This window comes from Dipodomys ordii, unplaced genomic scaffold (genome assembly GCF_000151885.1).
Source record: "Dipodomys ordii isolate 6190 unplaced genomic scaffold, Dord_2.0 Scaffold235, whole genome shotgun sequence".
NCBI classification, from domain to species: domain Eukaryota; kingdom Metazoa; phylum Chordata; class Mammalia; order Rodentia; family Heteromyidae; genus Dipodomys; species Dipodomys ordii.
Window position 1 is genome coordinate 1,152,835 of NW_012267451.1, and position 25,809 is coordinate 1,178,643.

Sequence of the window (25,809 nt, forward strand, 5' to 3'; positions counted from 1 at the left end):
TGGGGCTACAGAAACTTGAAAGACAAGGTCCAGTTATGCCAGATGTTAGTCACACTTGGGGTCATTATTTCACATCAGTGACAAGCTATACCTCTCTGCAGAATTCAGAAACTCCTCCATTACTGCTGCCTCTGTCCAATTAAGGCCATCTGGTCCTTCTTGGCCTCATTAACTTCTTTCACATCTGGATTCCCAATTTTTTTCTTATAGCCTTTCCCTTGAACTCTGTCACTAAAAGGGCCCTTTTCTTTCAGCATGCTTACCAGTAGTGTTTCTAGAGCATTTTAAGAACTGTCCTCTAGATTTTTCATTGAGTGCTCTGTTGCCATATCCAAGTGGGCAGAACAAGCCATAGAAACACAAGAAAAATGGCAAGTCAAGAAGCCTCAACTCACATTCCAAATAAACAGGCAACAGATTTTGATTTCTTCAGGGAGCTTTCTGAATGGTTGAATTGTTCCTTCTCTCATACTATTTGAAGAACATTGACAGATATTGAGTCTGAGCATGTTCTAATGTATTTTACCCATCCTGCGGATCCTTTTCTCTTTCTCTATTAACATTGAGGATTGTTAGAGAGTGAAATGACAATGCTCAACTCTGACAGTCATGCTAACTCTATCTTCAACTTCCAATGAGATATAATCATCAATAACCAAACTATTCCTCCAGTGGTTCGTTTGGACAGCTTAAGTCATGTTGATGCCCTGACCCTTTTTCCAGGAAAAGGTACACATAAAGATTCCCATGTGATACTGGTGCTGATTAATATCCTGAACTAAAATACTAAAGGGCAGGAAAGAGCGAGGGAGGGGTTGGGTGGGAGAGATTTCCTAGGAAAACACACTCAGTAATATTGCAAAACAGCAAATATGTGAACAGAAATATACAAATTTCTCAGAAAATATATTCAATTAATTGAAATCAAAGCATGGAAACTTTTACCAAGATAAATGTTCATATATCAGTGATCAATATAGTGATATGCAAGCAGTGATATAGCCTACTTACAGGGAAAGGAAGAATCATAGTAGATAATGTACTCAAAAAGATGATTGATAGAATAAAGGCAGATTACATTGGAGGAAACAAAGCATATCTAAGATAAAATGAAAATGTACAACATCTAGATGGAAACTTGCTGTGACTCTAACATAACAGCAAAATGAATAAGAGTAATTTATTTGTTGAAAGAATTGCTTAGGTTAAATTGATTTTTGGCTGCCAAAATTGCATACCTGTGTCTCAGAACTTCTAAGCATTCCCGACAAAATTACATTCATCTTAAGATTGATTTCTTCCAGGTGATCTTTCCCTAAACCTATTCAGAGAATTTCTCTCAGGTCTTATCAAGATGATGTAGCACTTGGGGGCAAAGATGCAGCCCAGGAGACCTCCACTAGAGGACAAGATGGAGAAGACCTCCACGGCCACCATGACCTTCCCCTTGGTGCTGTGGTAGACAGGCAGGAAGGTGAGCCACACACTGCAGAACACCAGCATGCTGAAGGTCAGGAACTTGGCCTCATTGAAGGTGTCAGGCAGGTTCCTGGCCAGAAAAGCCACCGTGAAGCTGGCCAAGGCCAAGGTGCCCAGGTATCCCAGAACACAGTAGAAAACAGTGAGGGAGCCCTTGTTGCACAGGATGATGACATGGCCATGTTCAGAGTGTGCATCTCTGTCCACAAAGGGAGGAGAGATATGCAGCCAGAGTCCACAGAGGGTCACCTGGATGAGGGTGCAGATGGGGATGATGAGGTTAGGAGCCCGGGACACCAGTAACTGCCTCATGCTTCTCCCTGGAGCAGTAAGTGTGAAGGCCAGAACCACAGTGACGGTCTTGGCCAGGACTGTGGAGACAGCCACAGTGAAGACCACTGCAAATGTGGTGTGCTGGAGGATGCAGGTGGCTGTATGCGGATGGCCAAGAAAGAGCAAGGAGCAGAGGAAGCAGCAGGTGATGGAGATGAGCAGGATGTAGCTGAGGGCCCGGTTATTGGCCTTGACAACAGGGGTGTCTTGGTGCTTGATAAATACCCCAAGAACAAAAGCTGTAAGTGCAGAGCAGCAGAGAGCTGTGCAGATCAGAGTCATGCCCAAGGGGTCTTCATAAGCTAGGAAGCTCTCAGTTTTCATCAGGCAGCGTTTTCTCTCAGTGTTGGCAAACTGAAGATCTGGACACCTCATACACTGCTCCATGTCTGGTGAGGAGTGAGAATCACTATTAGTCGGGTTCAGTACTTCTCTTTCCTCTCATCCCCCTCTACTTTAGCAGCTCATTTTCCCTGATTCACATGTTGATCTGTATAGCTTTCAATAAAAATAGGGTAACTCTCTATATAAAAATCTTTCAGAAATTCTCAACCTCCCTAGCTATGAAAGAAATGCAAATTAAAACATCACTAAGATACTACCTAGCCCCCAGTCAGAATGGATGTAAACAAGAACTCTAATAACAACAGATGCTGGGGGAATGTGGACAGAAGGGAAGCCTACTGCATTGTTGGTGGGAGTGTAAACTTGTTCAAACACTTTGGAAAGTAGCATGGAGGTTCCTCAAAAGACTCCACATAGAGCTCCCCTATGAAACAGAAATCCCACTTTTGGGGATTTACCCAAATGATCACGAACAAGACTATACTAAAGTTACCAGCACAACTATGTTTATTGCAACATTATTTACCATAGCTAAGATATGGAAACAACCCAGATGCCCCTCAGTAGATGAATGGATCAAGAAAATGTGGTATATATACAAAATTGAATTCTTTGCCTCCATCAGAAAGAATGACATTGCCCCATTTGTTAGGAAATGGAAAGACTTGGAAAAGTTTATATATATATATATTTTGAAAAAATTATATAGTGAAGTAAGCCAGGCCTAAAGCAATATAGGCCCCATGGTTTTCCTTATTTGCAGTAACCAGTATACATCTGTGACAAGCAGAAACTGTCAGATAAGTTGATGTTAGGTGAAATGGACCCCAAGATAAACACACAAATGTTTTTTTTTCTTTCTTTCTATTGTTTCTAACACATTTATAAGATGATTTCTTTGTATGTCCCTCCCCCATACCCCTGTTTTAGCTGTATTTGATGTTGGTGTAATATGTGGAAGGGAAGGGAAAAAACAAATTTTTAAAATAGGGATACAGGTGGACCCATTGCAACAATGAGATTTACAAGACATTATGTTGAAAAACAAACTTTAGAACTTTGGGGGTTGGGAAGTGGGGGTGGGGACAAGGGGGCAGGTGGGGAGATGGGATGTGATGGTAAGGAGAAACAAAGGAGGAGGCAATAATTCTTGATCAGAAATGTACTCATTAACTTGTTTATGTAATTGTAACCTCTCTGTAGGTTATTTTCACAATAAAAAAATAAAAATAGAACATTCAGGTGAATTTGTTTTCTTTCTCATATTTCTTCTCTTTTCCTTCCTCACATGCACTTTTTAAATTATCTCTTTCCTTCACCCTTCCTTCCTTTCTTCTTTCCTTTCTTCCTTCTCCCCCTCCTTTCTCCCTCGTCCCTCCCTCCTTCTCCCTTTCTTCCTCCCTCCCTCCCTCCCTCTTTCCCTCCCTCCCTCCCTCCCTCCCTCCCTCTCTCTCTCTCTCTCTTTCTTTCTTTCTTTCTTTCTTTCTTTCTTTCTTTCTTTCTTTCTTTCTTTCTATGCTTGAACTCTGGACCTGGGAATTTTTCCAGAGTATTCGTTCACCTTTTTTGTTGCTTAATTGTGGAAATGCATCTTACTGAGTTTCCTGCCCATCATTGCATCCAAGCTCCATCCTAAAATCTCAACTGCCTGAGTCTCTTGGATTACAGGTGTAATATATAAATACTTAGTATTATGTGCTGCGTTCTTGGCAGTTCATACCACTCTGACTCATTGCTACTCATTCAAGAAATTATGGAGAATAGAGAACCAGCCCTATCGATCCATTTTTAACAAGAGGGTCTAATCCAAACCTCAGCCTACTCTTTACAACAAATACAAACTTCCTGAGCATTTGATCTGTGTCAAGAACAATGATCCTCCACTGATTTAAGGGGTTCTCGGAAAGATCAGCTGGGAGAGGGAGATGAGAAATGAAATGGAAATTGTAAACTACTTCTGAATCAATTATATTTGAGTAATTGCTAGTCTGCCTAGTGCCAGTGTCAGATATGGAGTGATCATAACAAAGCCCCTTGTATTATTAGTATATGATAAATAGAAAATAAAATTTAATTAGAAAAGAGCAGCAAAGGACACTCAGAAATGAAAGGCTATGTTAGATCCAAAATTCCATGATTATTTGCACATCATTTCAAAGGTCAGCCATTGATCTTTGATATTTTCTTTTTTTTACACGTTCTTTAAATAAAAAAAAACATGGGATGAGGAGGGGGGAACAGGTTTATTCCCAAGATAAATCCTGTAATATATTAGAAAATACAATCAGAGATATAATGGAGGGGCAGTGTGCTGTTCCTTCTAAGGAGAAGCATGGTTAATGATAGCCATGGAACTCTGAATGAAGGTGCATGTGTTTCCCTGCTTTTCTACTGTAGATCACTCCACTGGCTTACATGGACTGAAGATTAGGAAGGAGGGATGGGAATTTCTCTATCACTGCCAGACTCACCTGTCACATTAGAAATCTCATTCTCTGGGCAAGGAATGCAGTCAAAGCAACAGGTAGCATTTCCCTCCAGAGAGGTCTTCCTGAATCCAGGACCACAGCTCTCAGTGCAGACAGACTGAGGAGTCTGAGAACATTCAGATGAAGGTTAGTGACTATTCATATTTTACCTGATATCCCAGATACTCCAGTGATTTGGAGGATAAGTTCATCAAAACACATAATCTTGATATACATACAGCCAGTGAATTGATTGAGCCTTCTTATAGTTTCATCTAACATGACCTGAAGAAAATGGGGGTCCTCGACACCCTGTCCTCCATGCTACTGGGAAGTCATGGAGCCTTTAAGAACTGAATGCTAATTCTAGGAAATTAGGAATTGGGAGTTAAATCTTGCATCCCATTTTTGAATTCAGGTGATGTGTTTTCTCTCTTATTCATCTGTGAACAGATGAATAAGAGCATGAGAGGAAATGACTCAGGGAAACTTCAAACCTACACTCTAAAGCATGGCTAATTGCTTTGGAGGTGCTGCTGTACCCAGGTAATTCACATCTCTCTTGGCTTCCCAGCTTTTATGAGGTGGGTGAACTTCATTGGCAGATGCTCCTTTCATTGCCTCCTGTCTCAGCACAGACTCAAAAGCAACATCTACCCAACCATGGTCTGAAATCTCCAGGCAGAAGCAAAGCAAGCTCTTCTGCCTTCTAATTTGGTTCTCTCAGATATTTTGTCACAGTGCTGGAATGATGGTTCACAGGTGTCATTCACCTTTTATGATATTCAATATAAACATAGAACAACATAACAACGTAATGGTAATGATATATTCCCCTATGCCTTCCATGAATCTACTAGTAAGAAATTTCCAGAAACAAGAAGTGGTGAAATGTATACCACTGAGTCATAATTTTAGTGAACAACATTTCAAACAGGAAAAGCTCATTGTTTATTTATGCATGGATCATAACATGACATTATGGTTAGAAACAACCACCTCTGGGGGAGAAATAAGGATGTGGTGACATTGTCTACAAGCATTGTACTCATGACCTGACTAAGAGAAATGTAAGCTCTTTCAACAACTACTTCGTAATACAAACATTTTTTTTTATAAAAAAGGAAAGAGTAAAAAAGTAGAAATGACCCACCTTGGTAATTCCTATGGGCCACTCTATCAGATTTTCAAACAAAGTCAGTTGTTGACCATGTGGCCTAGATGGAGAAAACTCGCCAACTTTCACCCTTTGTCCCAGACCTTCAGGAAAATTCCAAACACTTAAAATGTCATACTCTGCCTCCAATTTCCTTTCCTCATTCAAAACCACTTGGTCTCCAACAGGATTGGTAAATTGGATCTTCCTCAAAAAGGGATGCAGCTAAAATGGATACATTACAGTATGATGAAGTGCTTCCCGGACTTATCATGGAACCTCAGAACAGTGGAAGCACACAGATTAGTCTTCATTCCCACCAGTTGATTCACACACACCAAACAAATCCAACCAACTGTATCAATGCAGGCTCACAGCAGAAGAAAGTGTTACCAAGTTCTAAAACCTGGTTATCCAGGATGGGATGCAGAAACTCAATTTAAAGGGAGTAAAACTCTAGCCACATCCAACCAAATAATGAATTATCATGTGACAGACCTCAACCACCTCTCTAAAGTGCATTCCAATCATTTATATTATGTTTGTGATAAGAGAGTCAGTCTGAAAAATATGTAAGTAGAATCATAGAATATTTATGATAACTACGAAAGATTAAATGAAGCAAGACTTAGTTCAGAGTGTGTGTGTGTGTGTGTGTGTGTGTGTGTGTGTGTGTGCCTGTCCTGTGGCTCGACCTCAGGCTTAGGTCCTCAACTTGAGGTTTTTTTTTTTCTTTTCAAAGTAAGCATTCTATCCATTGAGCCACAGCTCCACCTCTTGCTTTTTGGGGGTTAATTGTAGTCAGGAGTTAGCCACAGGTGTGAGCCACTTATGTCCAGACAATCGTAGGTTTTCAAGAACTAATCACAATTGATCTGTCATTTTAAAAAGGTACAAGGAGAATTTGGATATATGCTATTGAAGAAGGTATGGCTTTTTCCACACATAGTGAAGATGGGGACAGAAGACACAGCACTTCCTTGTCAGGGATGCAGCTTTCTTCAAGAACATTGTCTTCATAGCTCTACAGTCATTTCATGGACAGGATGACAGGCCCACTGTCTCTTGTACTATCCAAAATGGAGCCAGTTCACCTAGTTCTATCTGCTATGAAAGCTTCTATAGAAAGTCTGCATGCCTAGAGTAGGTCACCCAAAAGCAAAGCCATTACCTGTGAAGAGAGAAATGCTCTTGGTTGCATATTGTCCCGTTGTGGTTCTTCTGTGTGATGAAGAAACCTCTGGTGGAGGGCATGTGCCAAAGCATACACAGCATTGTAGATGTTGTAACTCTCGTCTGACATGGTCATGTCAAAAATGTGCCTAAGCAACCAATCCAGTGTGGCATTGTATGAACAGTGTCCCAAGTCTCTGCAGTCAGACTTAATCAGAAGGCAATAAACAGACTGAATCCATGCCCTGGAAAGGGAATCCACTCCTGAGTTCTTGGACAATGTATCTGTCAGAATAAAATTGGTGAACCCAGAAGTGTTTCTAAGATGGTGAGAGAAGATGAGAGGTGCATGGAAGGAGTTGATCAGAAAATATCTTTTACCAATGGTCACGTCCTCATAGGGTGAGTTCATGACCCAGACTTTCCCTGTAATTAAAAAGTGCCCAAATTTAATAATAAAGCTTAATAGAAATTTACTGTCCCCATAAATGATAATCACATTGGTTGATGATTCCATTAGCTGGAGATGCATTGATAGATCATTTGAGATATCTGAAATGGCTATGTAAGTGATCATGTTCTCAAAGGCCAAACAGATTCCTTTCTTGCCCATCTCGTCTCTCAGTTCTGAGAGGAACCACACACTGTAGTCGTCTTCTGAGATAAACAGTCCCACCCAGGTCCATCTAAAATAAAGCATCAAGGAGACCATGGCCAGAGCTAGACCTGAGTCCTTTGCAGCCATCTGATAGACACTACTGAACTTTCCATGGTCACTCAGGAGAGGATCAAAAGACCCAAAGGTGAACTACAGGGAAAGAATGAATACAACAGCAGGAAGATGATGGTCATAGGCAAGTATTAGTCTAAACAACAACTGGCAGTGGTGGGAGAGAAAGTTTGCTTATCCCACTTGCAAAGTTATCTCCCATGTTCCAAGTTCATTGTAGATATGTATGGATAAGGCTGAGAGCTATGAGCTATCCTTTGCTCTTTTACAATCTCTCCTTTTATTTACTTATTTTTACAGCAAAGAAAATGTGTAGGTCCCACCCACTTTTGGAGTCCTTTCCCTGTAATAGCATGCATTTGGAAGGGTTTGTGCTAACACCTCTTTTTCAGCCTGTTGAGAACATAGTCCATGTGGACATGGCTTCACATCTGCCCACCTCTCCCAGCCTCACCTGTGGAAGTTTGTAGAGGTCTAGCAGTGTCCCAATTGCGACAGATGTGCTTGAGGTTCCTGTGAGTGCTGCTAAAGCTTTGCTGTCTCTTCTGCAGGTATAATTAGGGTTGTTTTTATTCTTCCCAGACAGCCAGATGAGAGGATCCTCTAACATATCAGTATCTTTGCAATGTTCACTATAGATCTCAAACCCCAGAGTCATGTTGGGAAGCAGATGATGATTCTTGTTGATCTCCTCCACAGCAAGCACCAGGGTGAGAAGCAATTGGTATTTCTTTAAGTTGGTCCTGCAAAAAGGCCAGAAATATTTGGGTAGGTATACGTGAATTACAAATGATTAACTGCAAATCTCATGACTTTGTTGAATCAAATGCTTATCTCTATACACAGTAGTATGTATAGATCCTACCTTCCAACAAGATGACATTATAATTTGGAGTCTTAGAAAAGTTCTTTCAATTTGAAGAGCTCCTGAACCGGCTTTGATCAGCATACTCAAGATGATTATTCTGAGATTGCAGAGAGGTTGGGAAAGGGGGAATAAGCAAGCTGGCTTTTCCACTCTGCCACGTATGGATTTGTGAAAAACAATGTTGTGTGGGACATTGGAGCAAGCCCAGGTAACATATCAAGCCATTAACTACTTTGAATTAGCTGTGCATATGAAGAAACTCTTAAGAAATACAATTGAAATTGGGAGCTGATTGTCCACCTGAGTACAATCAATATGAGCAGAGAGGCAGGGTCTGCTGTGCTAGGAGTAAAAAGGAAAACAGGCTGCCTTGTCTCTGTGCTTGCTTGGCACACTCTTGCTGATGGGGCACCCTTCTGCAAAGAAGTAAATCTTGCCTTGTTTGTCATGTAAAGAATACAAAGAAGGGCTGGGATGGTGGCTCAGAGGTAGAGTGCTTACCTTGCATTCATGAGGCCCTGTGTTCAATTCCTCAGCACCACATAATCAGAAAAAGCCAGAAGTGGTGCTTTGGTTCAAGTGGTAGAGTGCTAGCCTTGAGCTGAAGAGCTAAGGGACAGCACCCAGGCCCAGAATTCAGGCCCCATGATGGGCAAAAAAAAAAAAGAAAGAAAGAAAAGAAAAAAAGAAAGAAATGCAATTCATTTCATGTGGTAGAAGCACACTAAATTGACTCAGAGAATGTGATCATTTAAGGGGATTCCCCAAAAGCAGAGCAAGATGGCAGCTGAGGAAGTGAGAATATAAAGATTGCACCACCCAACAAAGAACATATGAGAGTCAGGGAGTGTGAACTGGAGGATACTTCTCTAGTCAAACAAAAAACAGAAAAGGATGTGTGAGAAAAGTTAGAAGAAGCCATCTCCATGTTCCTCCCCATCACCAGCCATAGTAGCTCATTATGGACAGAAACCCTCTGACATTGCAGGGAGGGAGTGAATTAAAGTTAAATATCAGCATCATCCCTATATACAGAGACCAGTGCTTGGAAAGTTCTTATAGTCTTTACTCTTCGGTACAGACATTTAGATTGTGCCTCTGGAACTGTTTTAGGACAGAGAAGAAAGACACTGCCAAAATCTTCCTCTTCAATCTTGTGAACAACACCATGTATGGAATACAGCCTCCTAGTGAGCAGGGCAAGAATAGTGGGTCTGGTTTTGTTTAGAACTCTGTGTCAGACATGTCATGGTTGGACCAAAAATCCAGTATAAATTAGAGGCACTGTTTGCATGCTATCACCACAGCTTCCATTAGAAGCTTTCAAGAGGTGTTAGAAGGCCCCTGAGGCAGAACCAAATGCCATTTGCATTAGTTTCCACCATGGGTGGAATAGGCTGACACCTGTCCTCCTGTTTAGCCTTGTGAAGCCACTGTTGCTGTGTGACCCTGCTGTCATCTGGTCAGTCCCAGTCTTGTTGCTCAGTGAATCATCTCAGGGACCATTGCCATAGAAGGTCAGTGCTCAAGGTGGTACCAGGCAGAAACTTAGGTTGCTCTAGGAAACTAGTGTGCATTGGTCTACAGCAGCACAAGCTGGAGTGTGGGCCTCACTGTATCCACATGACAGTTAGGGCTTTCTGGATGGGATATTAAGCCTGAGTGCATGGTGGTGGTCACCAAAATGGCCTTATGGCTTCTTTTTTTTTGTCAGTTTTGGGGCTTGAACTCTAGGCCTGGTATCTGACCCTGAATTCTTCAGGTCAAGGCTAGTGCTCCACCACTTGACCACAGTGCCACCACCAGTTTTCTGATGTTTTATTGGAGATAAAAGTCTCATTGAATTTTCTGTCCAGGATTGCTTTGAACCCCAATCCTCTGGTGTCAGCATTCTAAGTAGCTAGGATTATAGGTGTCATCTACTGGTGCAGAGCCTGTGGCTGCCTTGACAAAACTTACCACACTGATATGACACAGCATAGTTCTCCAGCCCACTTGTCATGAGTAGGACAGGGAAGCAAGATGGTGATATTGTCCCACAGATTAGTGTGGGCCAGGTGATAGCACTAGAACAATGCCATGACCCCATAGCCAGGTCAGCTTCTGGCAGAGCTCTGTAATCACCTCAGTACCTGGCAAAGTCATCTACCACCAGACAATCAGTTCTATTCTAGCTATCACTAATGGTGTATGATTGTGGCCATCATGGCCCATGAGGACACTTCTACTACACACAAATTGGGTGGATATTAATGCTTACCCAGCACTGCTCTGGTCTTGATTGCAATGGACTGAGGATGTAGTACTGAGGCAGGGTAGACTAGGGAAAATGAGGCCTGGTTAATGCATGCCAGGAATTCAAAAACTCAAGCTTAAAGCTTGTCATCTACTTCTCTTAATATTAAGGGAATTAAGTCATTCAGAGGAAAATGGAGTAGCATAGATAAGGAGAAATGAGGTATGTTATTCTCACAGCAAATAGAGACACATTCATTCACCAATATCCCTTAAGATTAAGGGACCAAAGTCACTGAGCAGAAAATGAAGTTGGATAAATTGAGGGGAAAAAATGAGTCTTGGTGAAGGCAACTCTGAAACATATGATATAGAAACACAGAAGCACTAACTTTGCTTCAGAGAGACAACAGGATACATTTCTTCCTGAGATATATTTCTTATCATATGAATTAACAGTTGTATGGCCAAAAGGATGCCTTCCCCCAAAAATGCTCCCCAAAAACATAAGCAACGTCCTACCCAAAATATAGACAAGAGCACACCTTCCTCACTGTAAAAGTAATCATCTGTTTTAGGGAAGGATGACTTTGTATCTGAAAAGAATGTCCAAAACATACAGAAACTCAGAAAGTGTAATACCAGGAGTGATTAGAACAAAGATGAGCCAGCTATGTTTGTGTAAGTTTGAAGTCAGACCTCCTGCCTTCATATGAATACCCTTGGCAGCCCAAGAGCCATGTGCCTCTCCTCAGTTGCAGTGTGTCTGTGCCTTTCTGTTTCCTGTTTCTCTTCCTGCTTGCTTGTTTGCATCTTTGCTCAGTAAAGCTCTGCCACATTTTCTTACCATTGTGACTTGTCTAGAATTTGTTCTTCTGTGATCAAATTCAAGGATCATAAGTGAAGGGTCCCTACTTTTAGATGGAAACCTCATTAATCTTCAGCTGTTTTGGTGTCCCTGCTGGCTGGTATTCCAGTTGTAATAGAGTTCTAGTGGCCATGGCTGTGACTAAGACCTGTTCCAGCACACAGATCTTGCAATTGCTAAACAGAATCCCATCATATGGTCATTCCTGTGCATGAAACATATGGGTCTCCGTGTTCCCAGGAGGAGGCATGCTGGGACCCACCACTCATTGGGGTCTCTTTGAGGTTTTTAAAACCACAGAGTATTTGTCACCCAACTTGCCTTTGGTTTTCTCTACTACTGAAGAGGTCTATCACCTCACCAGCTCACTTCCCTCAAGGCCTTTGCTCCCTCTAGTGGTGACATTGTGGAAGTCACTACACACTCAGGAAAACTGAGGCCTGCCTGGAATTTCTTGAAAGATAGGCACAAAGCCAGACCAGGCCTACTGGTCTAATTCTGCTGAGACATTTCAAAGGCCAGATGGTATCACATGCTAATATGAATCAAGAATGTTCCACAACTATAAGTTCTCCTAGGATTCAATATAATCAGTTTGGGGAAATTCTCATAGAAAGAATCTCAATTCTAGATTGTTTTTGATATGCTCTTGTACAATGTAATTCTGTGGCTTGACAGCTAGAATGTTAGGAATACTAAATATTAATTGGGAACTGGTGGCTCAGGCATTTAATTACGGCTACTAAGGAGGCTGAGATCTGAGGATTATGTTTTGAAGTCGCTTTGTGTAGGAATGTCTTTGAGATTGTTATCTCACTCAGAAGCTAGTAGCAGAGCTGTGGGTCAAGTAGTAGAGTGCCCGAAATCAATACTAAGTGACAGCCATCAGAATTTGAGTTCAAGTCCGAATACCAGAGCATGTGTGAGCATGTGGGAAAAGGGGTGTGAGAGTGTGTGCACACAGAGAGAGCTCAATTAGAGAGTGGACAGTGCAGAAGAAATCTTTGACTTCTCCCACCTCCCATAGAGGTACATTTCTAATTCTGGATTTACACATGAGCCCTATCTGTTTCACTTCCACTCCATGTTCAGTTGGCTTCAGTATCTCTCACAAATCTTTCATGGCATAAAGTATTCCCCTCTCAAAGTCCATACAGAGTGTTTCCATACAACTGTCTGAGAAGATTTATCTGTGACTTCTAGTTTACAGGGATTTCTGGAGATCTGAAAGTAGTGAGCTCACCTGCATTCAAATGCATGAAACAAAATGTGTATAAAACATATGAAAAACTTCAAATCCAGTTTTGAAAGTTATGACTAGGAATAAGTTTGAGAATCTGGAGGAAATGGATGATTTGCTAGAAAATATTGACATGTGGAATCTAAACCAAGTTGAATTACACCAACTTAACAGATCTATATCAAGCATTGAAATAGAAACAGCAATAAGAAACCCCCCATCTCAGAAAAGTCCAGGACCAGATGGATTTACAGTGGAATTTTAAACAGCCTTCAATGCAGATCTCACACTAATACTCTTCCAACACTTCAATGAAATTGAAAGTGAAAATATACTACTAAACTCTTCTATGAAGCCATCATAACCCTCATCCCCAAACAGGCAGAAACTCATGAGAGAAAAAGAACTATAGACCCATTACTTGATGAATGTGGATGCAAAACTTCTCAACAAAATTTTGGCCAACTCACTTCAACAACTCATCAAAACAATCATACACCATGATCAAACAGGCTTCATTTCAGGGATGCAAATCTGGTTCCATATATGCAAATCAATTAATATAAATCATCACATCAACAAGAGTAAGGATAAGAACCACATGATTATCTTAATAGATGCAAAAAAAGCAGTTGACAAGATTCAACACTTTTATGATGAAATCTCTAGAAAAACTAGGAATCCATGGAACATTCCTCAATATAATAAAGGCAGTGTTAGATAAACTTGCAAGCCAGCATTATACTTAATGGCAAAATGATAAGGCCATTTCCTCTAAACTCAGGAATGACACAAGATGTCCACTCTCTCCACTTCTCTTCAATTTCATATTAGAATGCCTAGCAACAGCAATAAGAAAAGATGCAAACATAAATGGGATCCAAATAGAGAAAGATGAAGTAAAACTCCCCTCTTTGCAGATGGCATGATCTTGTAAAGAATCCCATGGAAACCAGGAGCTGGTGGCTCATGCCTGTAATTCTAGCTCCTCAAGAGGCTGAGGTCTGAGGATAGCAGTTCAAAGCAAGCCTGGGCAGGAAAAGTCCCTAAGACTCTTATCTCCAATAAACCACTAGAAAACTGAAAGTGGCATTGTGGCTCAAGAGATAGAGGGCTTGCCTTGAGCTGAAGAGCGCAGGAACATCGCCCAGGCCCAGAGTTCAAGCCCCATGGCCAACCAAAAAAAAAAAAGAAGAAGAATCCCACGGACTCCACTCCCAAATTGCTTCAGCTGATTTGAAACTCTGGCAAAGTATCAGGTATAAAATTAACTCTCGAAATTCATTGGCTTTTCTGTATGCTCTTCTGTATGAAAAGAGCATGGCTGCAATCACTCCTTTTGTAATAGCCACACAAAAAATAAAATACATAGGAGTTAACTAAACAAGTGAAACACCTCTATGGTGAAAAATTTAAAAACTTTAAAATGGAAATTAAAGCAGAACTTAGGAAGTGAAGAAACCTCCCAATCTCCTGGATTGGGAGAATTACATTGTGAAAATGGCAATACTTCCAAAGGCTATCAACAAATTCAATGCAATACCTATCAATATTCCAACCTCATTTTTCAATGAATTAGAAGAAGCAATCTAAAAAATCATGCAGAACAATAAAAGACCCCAAATAGCCAAAACAATCCTTAGAAGAAAGGACAGTACTGGAGGAATATCAGTACCAAACTTGAAACTTAACTACAAAGCCATAGTAATGAAAGCAGCTTAGTATTGGCACAAGATCATACCTTAGGACCAATGGAATAGAACTGAAGACCAAGAAATGAACCCACAGACCTATAGCCATCTAATTTTTGACAAGGGAGCTAAAAGAAATAGAATGGAAGAAAGACAGCCTCAGCAGTAAATGGTCCTGGAAAAATTGCTTAAATACCTCTAGAAAACTAAGCTAGATCCTTATAAATCACCCTGCACCAAAATCAACTCTAAATGGATAAAAGACCTCAGAATCAAAGCCTACACCCTGAACACAGTACAGGAAGGAATAGGAGAAACCCTAGATGATCTTGGCATAGGCCAAAATTTTCTTAATAGAGACCCAGAAACACAAAAAATCAAAGAAAATTTGTACAAAATGGGATTGCATGAAATTGCAGAGCTTCTGCATAGCAAAGGACATAGACAGCAAGATCAATTGAAAAAGTCCACACATTGGGAGAAGATCTTCACTAGCCATACGACAGACAAGGGTCTCATATCTAAAATATACTTAGAACTCAGAAAATTAAATCCCCCAACAACAAGTCCTCAAAAAAATTGCATGGGAAATAAGTAGGCTAAAGACATAGAGAAACTTCTCTAAAGAATAAATAAGAATGGCCAGTAGACATATGAAGATATGCTCAATTTCTCTAGCTACAAAATAATTGCAAATCAGAACAACGTTGAGATTCCACCTCACTCCAGTTAGAATGTCTATAATCAAGAAATCTAATATCGACAGATGCTGGAGGGAATGTGGCCAAAAGGGAACCCTACTATATTGTTGGTGAGTGTGTAAACTTGTTCAACCACTTTGGAAAGTAGTATGGAGGTTCCTCAAAATACTTCACATAAAACTCCCCGATGACCCAGAAATCCCACTTTGGGCATCTACCCAAATGATCACAAACAAGACCTTACTAAAGCTACCAGAACAATGGTGTTTATCACAGCATTATTGCATTATTTATCATAGCTAAGATATGGAACAACCCAGATGCCCCTCAGTAGATGAATGAACCAAGAAAATGTGATACACACACACACACACACACACACACACACAATTTAATTATATGCCTCCATAAGAAAGAATGGCATCACCCCATTTTTTAGAAAATGGAAAGACTTGGAAAAAATTATATTAAATGAAGCAAGATAGGCCCAAAGAAACATAGGTCCCATGGTTTCCCTTATTTGTAATAACTAGTATAAGTCTAGGGCAAGCAGAAAGGTCAAAAACTATGTATATATATGACCATGTAAGATGATGTTAAGGGAAATGAACCCCAAGAAAGTGTACAAATAGTAATTTCTTTCTTGCTATTGTTTTTAACATTTATAATGTACTAAGGGATTTTTTTGTTTCTTTGGTATGTTCCTCCACCACAGTTTACCCCCTGTTTTCACTGTATTTGATGTCACTGTCCTGCATCTTGTATATATATATTTCTAATTTGGGGAGGGTAGGGAAAAAAACAAAATGCTTAAATAGGGATATAGGTCCAGCCATTGTAACAATAAGACACACAGGACACTATGTTGAAAATAAACTTTACAACTTCAGGGGAGAGGGTAGGGGAAAGGCAGGCAGTACTTACTTGGGGAGGTGGCTAAGGAAGAGATGATAGGGGAAAAACAAAGAAGAGGCAACAATGCTCGATAGATAACGTACTTATTACCTTACTCATGTAACTGTAACCCTTCTGTACAGTATTTTTACAATAAAAATATTAAAAATGAAAAAGAAAGCATGAGTAGGGGAAAAATAGATAATCCTGGAAATATGGCAGAGAACATGGTATAGAAGCCAAGCTTCTGGGAATGATATAGGATACAGGCTGAGATAATGACAGCAAGGCAGAGGCTTACTTACATTAGTTAAAGGGAAAAAAATCAAGCTTGTCATGGATCTCTTATTCCTGATCTGACCAGCACCTCCCCATTTCCAGAGCTTTGCTGACATGAAATAATCCCAGAAGCAGAAACTGCATGTCTATCTAAGAAATGTTGCCCTGAAGGAGGTCCAAACATTGGACCTGTTTTGAAAAGTACAAAGAAGAGAATTGATTGAAGATTCCTTGGCCTTTGCCCTATGGATAGGGACATTGCATTTTAGTCTCTTTGTGTGGACTCTTGGTCACCCAATTGACCCTGAGTAACAGTGATGACTGGAGGAGTCCCAGTGATGGTGGGGTTGTTGGAGCAGCCCTGGAAAAGGGGAGCAGAATTGAAGACAGGCAGAAACCTCTCTGCTCTTTGGAAGGAAGAAAAATATTCATCGAGAAACCATGAAATAAAGTAGAGCTGCTGTGGTGAGGACAATGTAGATCCAGAGAACATTAGTGGATGCAACCAAACTTCCGCCAACTAGTCTGATAACCAAACAGAAAATGCAAATTTTAAGAAAACCAAAGAAATCACTTACTGAAAACCCTGTTGGTGCATGGCAAGGTCGTTCACGTTGGGAACAAATTCCCAAGAATAAAGGGGGAAAAACCCGGCAATCACCACATCTCCCCTGCTATGGACCACATATTTCTCTCTGCAAATGCCTCTGGCATCTTCAGAGGAACTGGCCCCGAGTGGAAGCTGGAAGAGAAGCAGTATCAGAGCCACGGGGAACATTGCTGCTGCTTTGGCATAGAGCTGCAATTCTGGCTGCAGACTGAGCCTGCAGCATTGGCAGGTATCTAAATGGATCTTCAGTTTCTGTGGCTTCTTGTTACCTGGATGGCCACTGAGATGCACCGCCATCCTCCTCCACGATCCTAGAGGAATACAGGGCCCCTTCTGCCCTCTGGCTGTATCTGGGGTCCGGCTTCAAGGTCAAAACACAAGTTGAAAAACATGTGTACCATCTTCCTCTCCACACCCTCAGGGCTGTGATTTCATCCAAGACTGTAGATAATGAAACTCTAGGGATGGATTCCTTTCTTGTTGAGTTGCTCACAAACTTGTGTGAAAGCAAAAAGTTGAAAAGAAAAAAGTACACAACATAAAGTCCAATAGGAAAGCCACTAGGGATGATGGGAATGGATGACACCAGAGGATGCCAGGTGAAGGTCAAAAGGTCATAGAGGGCCATCGCCAGCGAAGGTTCAATCAGAGTTATTGGAGCACAATCAAAGATGAGGATGGACAGATTCACAAACTCAGGGCCAAGGGAGCCACAGAACTTTGGAGAAATGACCCATTCAGGTTTCCATACCAACTCCACATGAAGAAACATCCAGAAGTGGTCAATGCATTTATTTGCTGCTGCAGGAGTTACCAACAGTATCCCTGAATTCAACAATTTTAGATCAATACTTCAAGGTCAAGGCACACATCCTATTGGACATTTGCACTCTGAACCTTGAACTTCTTTAGTTTTTGCATGTTGTTGACCAGAAGAATGCATCTATCAATACATTGTGGCCATCCACTGTTAGACAGAGATATTCTATGATCTATGACATTCTGAGAACATAGCAGGCCTGCCTACTGAGGATCCTGGAATCTGTGGGTATATGGATGGGTCTTGCTCTGCTGTGTGTCCTGGTCATGTCCTGTGTGCTGGGGAAATTCTTGTTCCCACTTGGACAGCCACATGATGCTATTTCTGTCCATTTCTCCCTACCTGTTTCCTCTATTATATTCTCTAAATAGAAGAGAAAACAAGGTCACAGCATAGCGTCCTGCTTCCCACTGTGGTGGCTGGTTATGTGATATGGCTCCATATATTTATCAAAAAGGGCTTGGTATAAGTAAGTTGGAAAAGTAAGGATGCAAAAGCTACATGGTGTTGGTAGCAAGACCTTGCAAGAAGGTCAGTGCTGGGCGCAAGCCTGGCTTGAGTTCTGAGGTAGAAATCCTTGTTGCTTCCTATACCCAGGATTATAGATATGAGCCACCCATGCCTGGCTCAGAGAACAAACTTTTATACTGTTCCTTCCTCTATTACTCTACTTCTGTTAAGTCTTCCCAGGAGAACAGTCTTTCCCCACTTCCTCTTCACCTGCCTGAAACCAGTAGTCACCTGTCAATCACATGACTGTGAGTCAGGAAAGGAGCCCACACTTTGAGGTCACTTTCTCACCTGCTGAGGCCACTTCCTGAACTGCCCTGGTCACAACTCCCTCAAACTGTGACAGGTTCCCCAGGCTCTGAGTTCACTTCCACATTTGCTGTTATCCTGGCTCAACACAAGTCCCCTTCTCTCTCTCTCTCTCTCTCTCTCTCTCTCTCTCTCTTTCCTTTTCCTCTCTCTTCTCCATGCACCTCCATCTCTTGCAGGAGCGAAGTTTACTATGTCTTCCTGAACCATGTGTCAGATATCCCTTATGGCAAACCTTAAAATATCTACTTCATTGTCATTGATATCTACTGTATTACTCTAAGACTTCTTCTGCCCACATTTCAAAAATGAGAGAAATATTAGGGATCTGTATTGGGTGATAATGCATCTATCTATTTATCTATGTGTCTGTGTGTGTGTCTGTATGTCTATCTGTTTTGTAAAAGTGATGTACAGAGGAGTTACCATTATGTAAATCAGGTAATGAGTATGTTTCTGTTTTTACAGTGTCACCCAGTTTTTCCCTCCCTTCCCCACCAATATGTTTTATACTTCATTTTCCACACGGTGTCCAGTATATACTATTGATGTATTTGTCAGGGTGATTTACTGAACACAATGATCTCCACTTCCTCCCATATTCCTGACTCAAATATAATTGCATTCTCAAGCCTCCATTGTGTCTGTGTGACTCAATTTACTTTTTCCATTCGTGGCTTGATTGGAATGGTACCTGGTTCTACAATTCAGCTTCTAAGTAGTAACATGACAAACACTCATCATATGTAAACATAGACGTAGAAAACACCTGTACATGTTTGTATGTGTAATGTTCATGTAATATTATAACTTTTGTTATCTTATTTTATCAACAGTGTTATTCCTTTTGGCCACATCCCCACAAGTGTCTGTGATTAATAATTTTCTTGATCATCAACCAAATTATTTAATACCATTTATTTTATAATAAGCTCTATTTTATGAATCTCAAGACCTACTCAGATCAGGTGCTACTTGAACACTTTGTGGTTAGAAAGAGTGAAGACAATTTTTGCTTCTCAAGTCATTTTTTACCCAAATGAAAACAATTTGTTTCCTCAATTTCCTTTCTGAAGGCTTTTATTTAATAACTTTCCTTTTCCTTTACATTTCTTATTTCCTTACTGAGTTTTTATCAGTCATGAGGTTTTAATATCTCAGTTGATATTAATAAAGGGCAAAAAACCTCCTGGTAAAGAAAAACCTCATATAAAGGCTGACTACTGGTCAGCCTTTGCTTCTCCATACTTGCTAAAATCCAAAAGAACATCGCTCTCTCAATCAAGGTTACCAAGCTGGCAGCTTTGCAGAAGACTGCTGACAACCTTGAGGCTTATCACCAGCTGCTCTGAGATGCTGTATTAGTCAAGAGTTTATAATAAAAATAATTTTAATAGTGTCAATTGCATTAATAGTATTAGTCATGCTTACCAAATCAAGATTATATTTTGGCTATGTTCCTGTGACTCAAGGCTATGTTTTTGTTATATTTTGCTTCTGTAACCTTGGTTGCTTGCCTCAGTAACAGGGCCTTATGACCACCAATTAAAAACCACCACCCAGTAGTCGCTTTATGGGCAGCCCATTGCAAATTTGTACCTATGATATTTACTGTAAAGAACAAATGAATTTAAAGGTCATATAACTATAGCCAATGAAAATGCCCCAAACCTACTTTGCATGGCTCATCTATGTAACTGTATGTAACCTACCTCTTAAAAACTCCAGCTTGAGGACTGCTAGAGGTCGCAGTCTCAGATCCTGGATCTGTGCTGCATCCCTGGCTGGTCAGTTACTCACTTCTGCAACTTTTTACATGAGGCTGTCTGTGCACGGTGGACCTTAGTGGAATATAAAGTCCCCATTGTGAGGAATGTGGAATCCCCTCCACCAGACCCTATAACAGGGCTTAAGCTCTAGACTTGGGTGACATCACTCAATTCTTCAGCTCAAGGAGAGTGCTCTACCATTTGAGTCACAGCGCCACTTTCCATTTTCTTGTAGTTTATTAGAGAGAAGAATCTCACAGACTTTCCCCTGGGCTAGCTTTGAATCCTGATCCTCAGATCTCAGCATCCTGAGTAGCTAGTATGACAGATGTGAGTCAACCGCACCTGGTTTCCTTAGTGAGTTTTTAAAAATTGCATTTTCAATTAACTCTTTGAAACATTTGATCTCAAAATGACATGTTTAAAAATGTAAAGTAATTATCCTCAGACAAACTAGTTGTATTGATATTTCTCATTTGGTATTAAAATAGGAAGAACAGGAGAATGACATGTAGACTGACATTGAACTAAGAGTCCAAACTTAACAAACTTGAGGAATCTCAGACCGTTACTTTTGTTGTTTACAAAATGCATCTAATTGCATCACTTTAACAATCACTCTTCTAACTTTCTTCAGGTAATATTAGGTAGAAACAGTCAAACATCGGCCTTTTAGCATAAAAATAATTGAGCAATAGCCAGGTGCCGGTGGCTCATGCCTATAATCCTATTTACTGAGGAGTCTGAGATCTTAGGATCAAGATTCAGAGCCAACCTGAGCAAGAAACTCCGGGAAACTCTTACCTCCAATAAACCAGTCAGAAAACCAAACATTGCCCTGTGTCTCAAGTGGTAGAGTGCTTCCCTTGAGCTGAATTGCTGAGGGAGAGTGCCTAGGGCCAGAGCTAAAGCACTAAGGCCAACAACAACAACAAAAAAGAATTGAGCAATATAAATTAGGTTTTACATTGAACTAAATAGCTAATCAAAGCCTGGAAAAAAATGTATTGTAAAAATGCTGTACAGATGGGTTACAGTTACATGAGTAGGGTACTGAGTACATTTCCTATCAAGCATTGTTACCCCCTCCTTTGTTTTTCCCCTACCATCCCTTCTATCCCACCTGCCAACTTCTCTCACTGCCCCTCCCCGTGCCCCTTCCCCCCATCCCTATCCCACACCCATTAACTTGAAGCTTGTTTTCAACATAGTGCCCTGTACATCTCATGGTCACAATGGGTCAAACTGCATCCCCATTTAAGCATTCCGCTTTATCCCTTCCCCAAATTACAAAAATGTTTATACAAGATGCAGAACACCTGAATCAAATACAGTGAACACAGGGGTTATACTGTGGGGGAAGAACATACAAAAGAAACAAAAGAGTCACATAGTGCATTATAAGTACATTAAAAACAATATCAAGAAAGAAAAAAAACACTTGGGTCCCTGTGTTGGGGTCCATTTCACTTAATATCATCTCATATGGTCATATGTACATGGTCTTTGACCTTCTCTGTTTGTTCTAGTCATGTCTAGTCATTGCAAACAAAGGAAACCATGAGACCTATGTTTCTTTGGGCCTGGCTTATTTCACTTAATATAATTTTTACATGTCTTTCCATCTCCTAAAAAATGGGGCAATGTCATTCTTTTGATGGAGGCATAGAATTCCAATGTGTATTTATACACCATAGTTTCTTGATCCATTCATTTACTGAGGAGCATTGGGGTTGGTTCTATATCTTAGCTATGGTAAATAATGCTGAGATAAACATGGTTGTGCAAGCCGGGCGCTGGTGGCTCACGCCTGTAATCCTAGCTACTCAGGAGGCTGAGATCTGAGGATCGCGGTTCAAAGCCAGCCCGGGCAAGAAAGACTGTGAGACTCGTATCTCCAATAAACCTCCAGAAAACCAGAAGTGGCGCTGTAGCTCAAGTGGTAGAGTGCTCGCCTTGAGCTGAAGAGCTGAGGGACAGCGCCCAGGCCCAGAGTTCAAGCCCCACGACCGACAAAAAAAAAAAAAAAAAAAAACATGGTTGTGCTGGTAGCTGTGGTATGACCTTGTTTGTGATCCTTTGGGAAAATGCCCAAAGTCGGATTGCTGGGTCATAGGGAAGCTCTATGTGGAGTCTTTTGAGGAACTTCCATGCTGCTTTCCAAAGTGGTTGAACAAGTTTATACTACCAACAATGTAGTAAGGTTCCCTTTTGTCCACATCCCCTATAGCATCTGTTGTTACTAGATTTCTTGATTATGGACATTCTAACTGAGGTGAGGTAGAATCTCAACGTTTTCTTGATTTCCATTTCTTTTATGGCTAGAGAAATTGAGCATGTCTTTATGCGTTTATTGACCATTCTTATTTCTTCTTCAGAGAATCTATCTTTAAGTCTTTAGCCCACTTATTAATTGGATGGTTGTTTCTTTGAGGATTTGTTGCTGGGGGATTTAATTTTTTGAGTTCTAACTATACTTTAGATATGAGACCCTTGTCCATTGAATGGCTAATGAAGATCCTCTCCCAGTCTGTGGGCTATCTATTGATCTTAATAGCTATGTCCTTTACCATCAGAAGCTCTTCAGTTTCATGCATTCCCATTTGTCCAATCTTTCTTTGATTTGTTGTGTTTCTGTGTATGAAGAAAATTTTGGTCTGTGCCAAGGAACCCTAGAGTTTCTACTATTCCTTCCTGTAATGTGTTCATGGTGTCTGCTTTTATTTCAAGGTCGATGATCCATTTGGGTTGATTCTGGTGCAGATTGATATATACCAATCTAGCTTTTGTTTTCTACAGGTGCTTAACCAGTTTTGCCAGGACCTTTTACTGGAAAGGCTTTCTCCCGTTCTGTTTTTTTAGCTCCATTGTCAAATATTAGGTGGCTATGTGTCTGTGGGTTCATTTCTGGTTTTCAGTTCTATTCCATTGGTCCTCATGCCTGTTCTTGTGCCAGTGCCAAGCTTTTTTGATTACTATTGCTCTGTAGTAGAGTTTGAAATTTGGTGTTGATATTCCTCCAGTGCTAACCTTTCTGCTAAGAAATTTTTTTCCAATGTTAGATGATATGACAAAATTAACAGGACTTAAACAAAGAACTTCCACTCATCTGGTTGAATCACTACTAAATATCCCCATGTTGCTGATCACATGTATGGTGTATATGTGTACACCGTCATATGTTATAGACCGTGATAGACAATTTGGTCCAGGAAAGTTAGAATGAACTTGTGACTTTAAATGAGCATCATTATTCCACAATACTGTGAAATTTGGGAAATTATGTAATCACTTAATCACAATTAAAAACAACAAAAGAACCTCGGTGAAGGTAGGGAGGGAGGAGATGGTAGGGGGAAAACAATGGAGGGGGTAACAATGCTCAATAGGAAGTGTACTCATTACCTTGCTCATGTAACTGTAACCCTCTGTATAGTATCTTTACAATAAAAAATTTTAAAAAAGAATTGTTTTTCCTATTTATGGTCTTTTATTGTTCCATATATATTTTTGGATTGCTTCTGCTATTTCATTGAAAAGTGAGGTTGGGGTATTGATAGGTATTACATTGAATTTGGAGATAGCCTTTGGAAATATTGCCATTTTTATTATATTAATTCTCCCAATCCAGGACCAGTGGAGGTTTTCCCACTTGCTTAGTTCTGCTTTAATTTCCTTTCTCAGGTTTTTAACGTGATCCTCATAGAGGTCTTTTACCTCTTCAGTTAACTCAAAAGTATTTTATTTTTACAAAAGGAGTTTCTTTCCAAATTGGAAAGCAGTAGGCTGCCAGATCCTACTCAAAAGGTACACAGAGTTATCCCATTCTGGTTGGTCTATGAGCCCACTCACCACCTGTTAGAGCAAGAGTGGGGCTTCCAGATCCATCCCTACCAGACCAACCAACCTAGGGCACAGGCCTCATTGTGTGCATAAGAACGCCCCCAGACATGACAAACAGTGTGTCCCAGATGCCCAGCTCCTGGGCATGCTTTGGCCCCTCTGGGGAAAGATGAGGTTCAGGATCCTGCTCTGGAAGGGGAAAGATACTCCCAGCAGCCCTTGAGGCATGGGACAATGAGCATCATCAGGAAGGAGACCAGGGGCTTGAGCATGAGGGGTTGCATGTGGCTCTGGAATATAGCAAGGCCTTGCCCTTGTCTGAACCCAGGTTCAGCAGCACCAATATGGGACAGATCCTGATCAGCAGGCCCAGGGATCACCGGTGGGATCCAGAGCCTATTCCTACTATTCCAGGCCTTCTCCGGGTTGGGGTGTCACACCTGCCACGTGTAGGCAAATCTTTTCTTCTGCTTACACATATTAGGATGTTTTTCATTTAATGATTGTGTGACTTTTACATATTGGGTATTTCTCTCTCTCTCTCTCTCTCTCTTTCTCTCTCTCTCCTTTCCCCTTTTTATCTCCTGGTATCTGCTGAGCCTTTGGCATCATTGGCATTGCCCACAGTGGCATCCATAGACCATCGTGATAAAAGACATCACTTGCTTTTTTAAAAATAAATTTATTTTATTTTTGGTCAGCCGTGGGGCTTGAACTCTGGGCCTGGGCGCTGTCCCTCAGCTCTATCAGCTCAAGGCGAACACTCTACCACTTGAGCTACAGCGCCATTTCTGGTTTTCTGGTGGTTTATTGGAGATAGGAATCTCACGGTCTCTCCTGCCTGGGCTGGCAGATCTCAGCCTCCTGAGTAGCTAGGATTACAGTCATGAGCCACCAGCGCCCGGCTTAAAAATAAATTTAAAGACAGGATTGACATTTTCAGAGTTGGGTGGAGGGAAGAAAAGGGAATAAAAAAAAAATCAACTTAGAAGATCGAGACAAGATGGCGGAGGAGAAGCTGGAATCTGAACAAGCTCTCGCATAGAAAGCAGTTTTAGAGTTCCAGTGAACAGTCCCAAGCCAGAGAAACACACCAAGTGTGCCATCACAGGACAGAGAGTTAGACAGGAGAGGGAGAGCCAAGGCAAGAATACTCATCTGATCGCTAGCCAGCAGCCACCACCGGCAGCGGCGGCAGCAGGGTCCGGTGGAGACTGCATACCTGAGCGCTCACCCAGAGAGTCCGGGACGAAGGAGCCAGACGCAGCGGGCGAGCGGATTCTACTCAACACCAGCAAGAACGGACAAGGAGCAGACAGCTTCATCCTGCAGTTTGCAGACCAGAGACAACCCAGGATCCAAGACTCGGCGTGAGTAGAAGCCCGACATCCTCACTCCTTCTCAGGGAGCAGAGGAGGGAAGGCCACCCCTCCCCCCCCAGCACCGGTGATCTCCATCTTGGATACCGACAAAGCTCGGAGGAGCTGC

The 25,809-nt window shown here is 41.2% G+C and overlaps 1 protein-coding gene across 1 annotated transcript in view; it reads right to left on the reverse strand.

Moving 5' to 3' along the window:
- Window positions 1-1,284: 1,284 nt before the first annotated feature.
- Window positions 1,285-25,809, reverse strand: part of LOC106000720 (vomeronasal type-2 receptor 116-like) — a 47,296-nt gene continuing 22,771 nt past the window's right edge. Inside the window, exons 5-11 of the mRNA XM_013035998.1 lie at window positions 17,604-17,895; window positions 17,039-17,431; window positions 8,139-8,427; window positions 6,953-7,762; window positions 5,779-6,006; window positions 4,629-4,752; window positions 1,285-2,201 (exon numbers count right to left, since the gene is read on the reverse strand). Coding sequence (XP_012891452.1) covers window positions 1,285-2,201; window positions 4,629-4,752; window positions 5,779-6,006; window positions 6,953-7,762; window positions 8,139-8,427; window positions 17,039-17,431; window positions 17,604-17,895 — 3,053 coding nt within the window. The remainder of the gene's footprint in view (window positions 2,202-4,628; window positions 4,753-5,778; window positions 6,007-6,952; window positions 7,763-8,138; window positions 8,428-17,038; window positions 17,432-17,603; window positions 17,896-25,809) is intronic.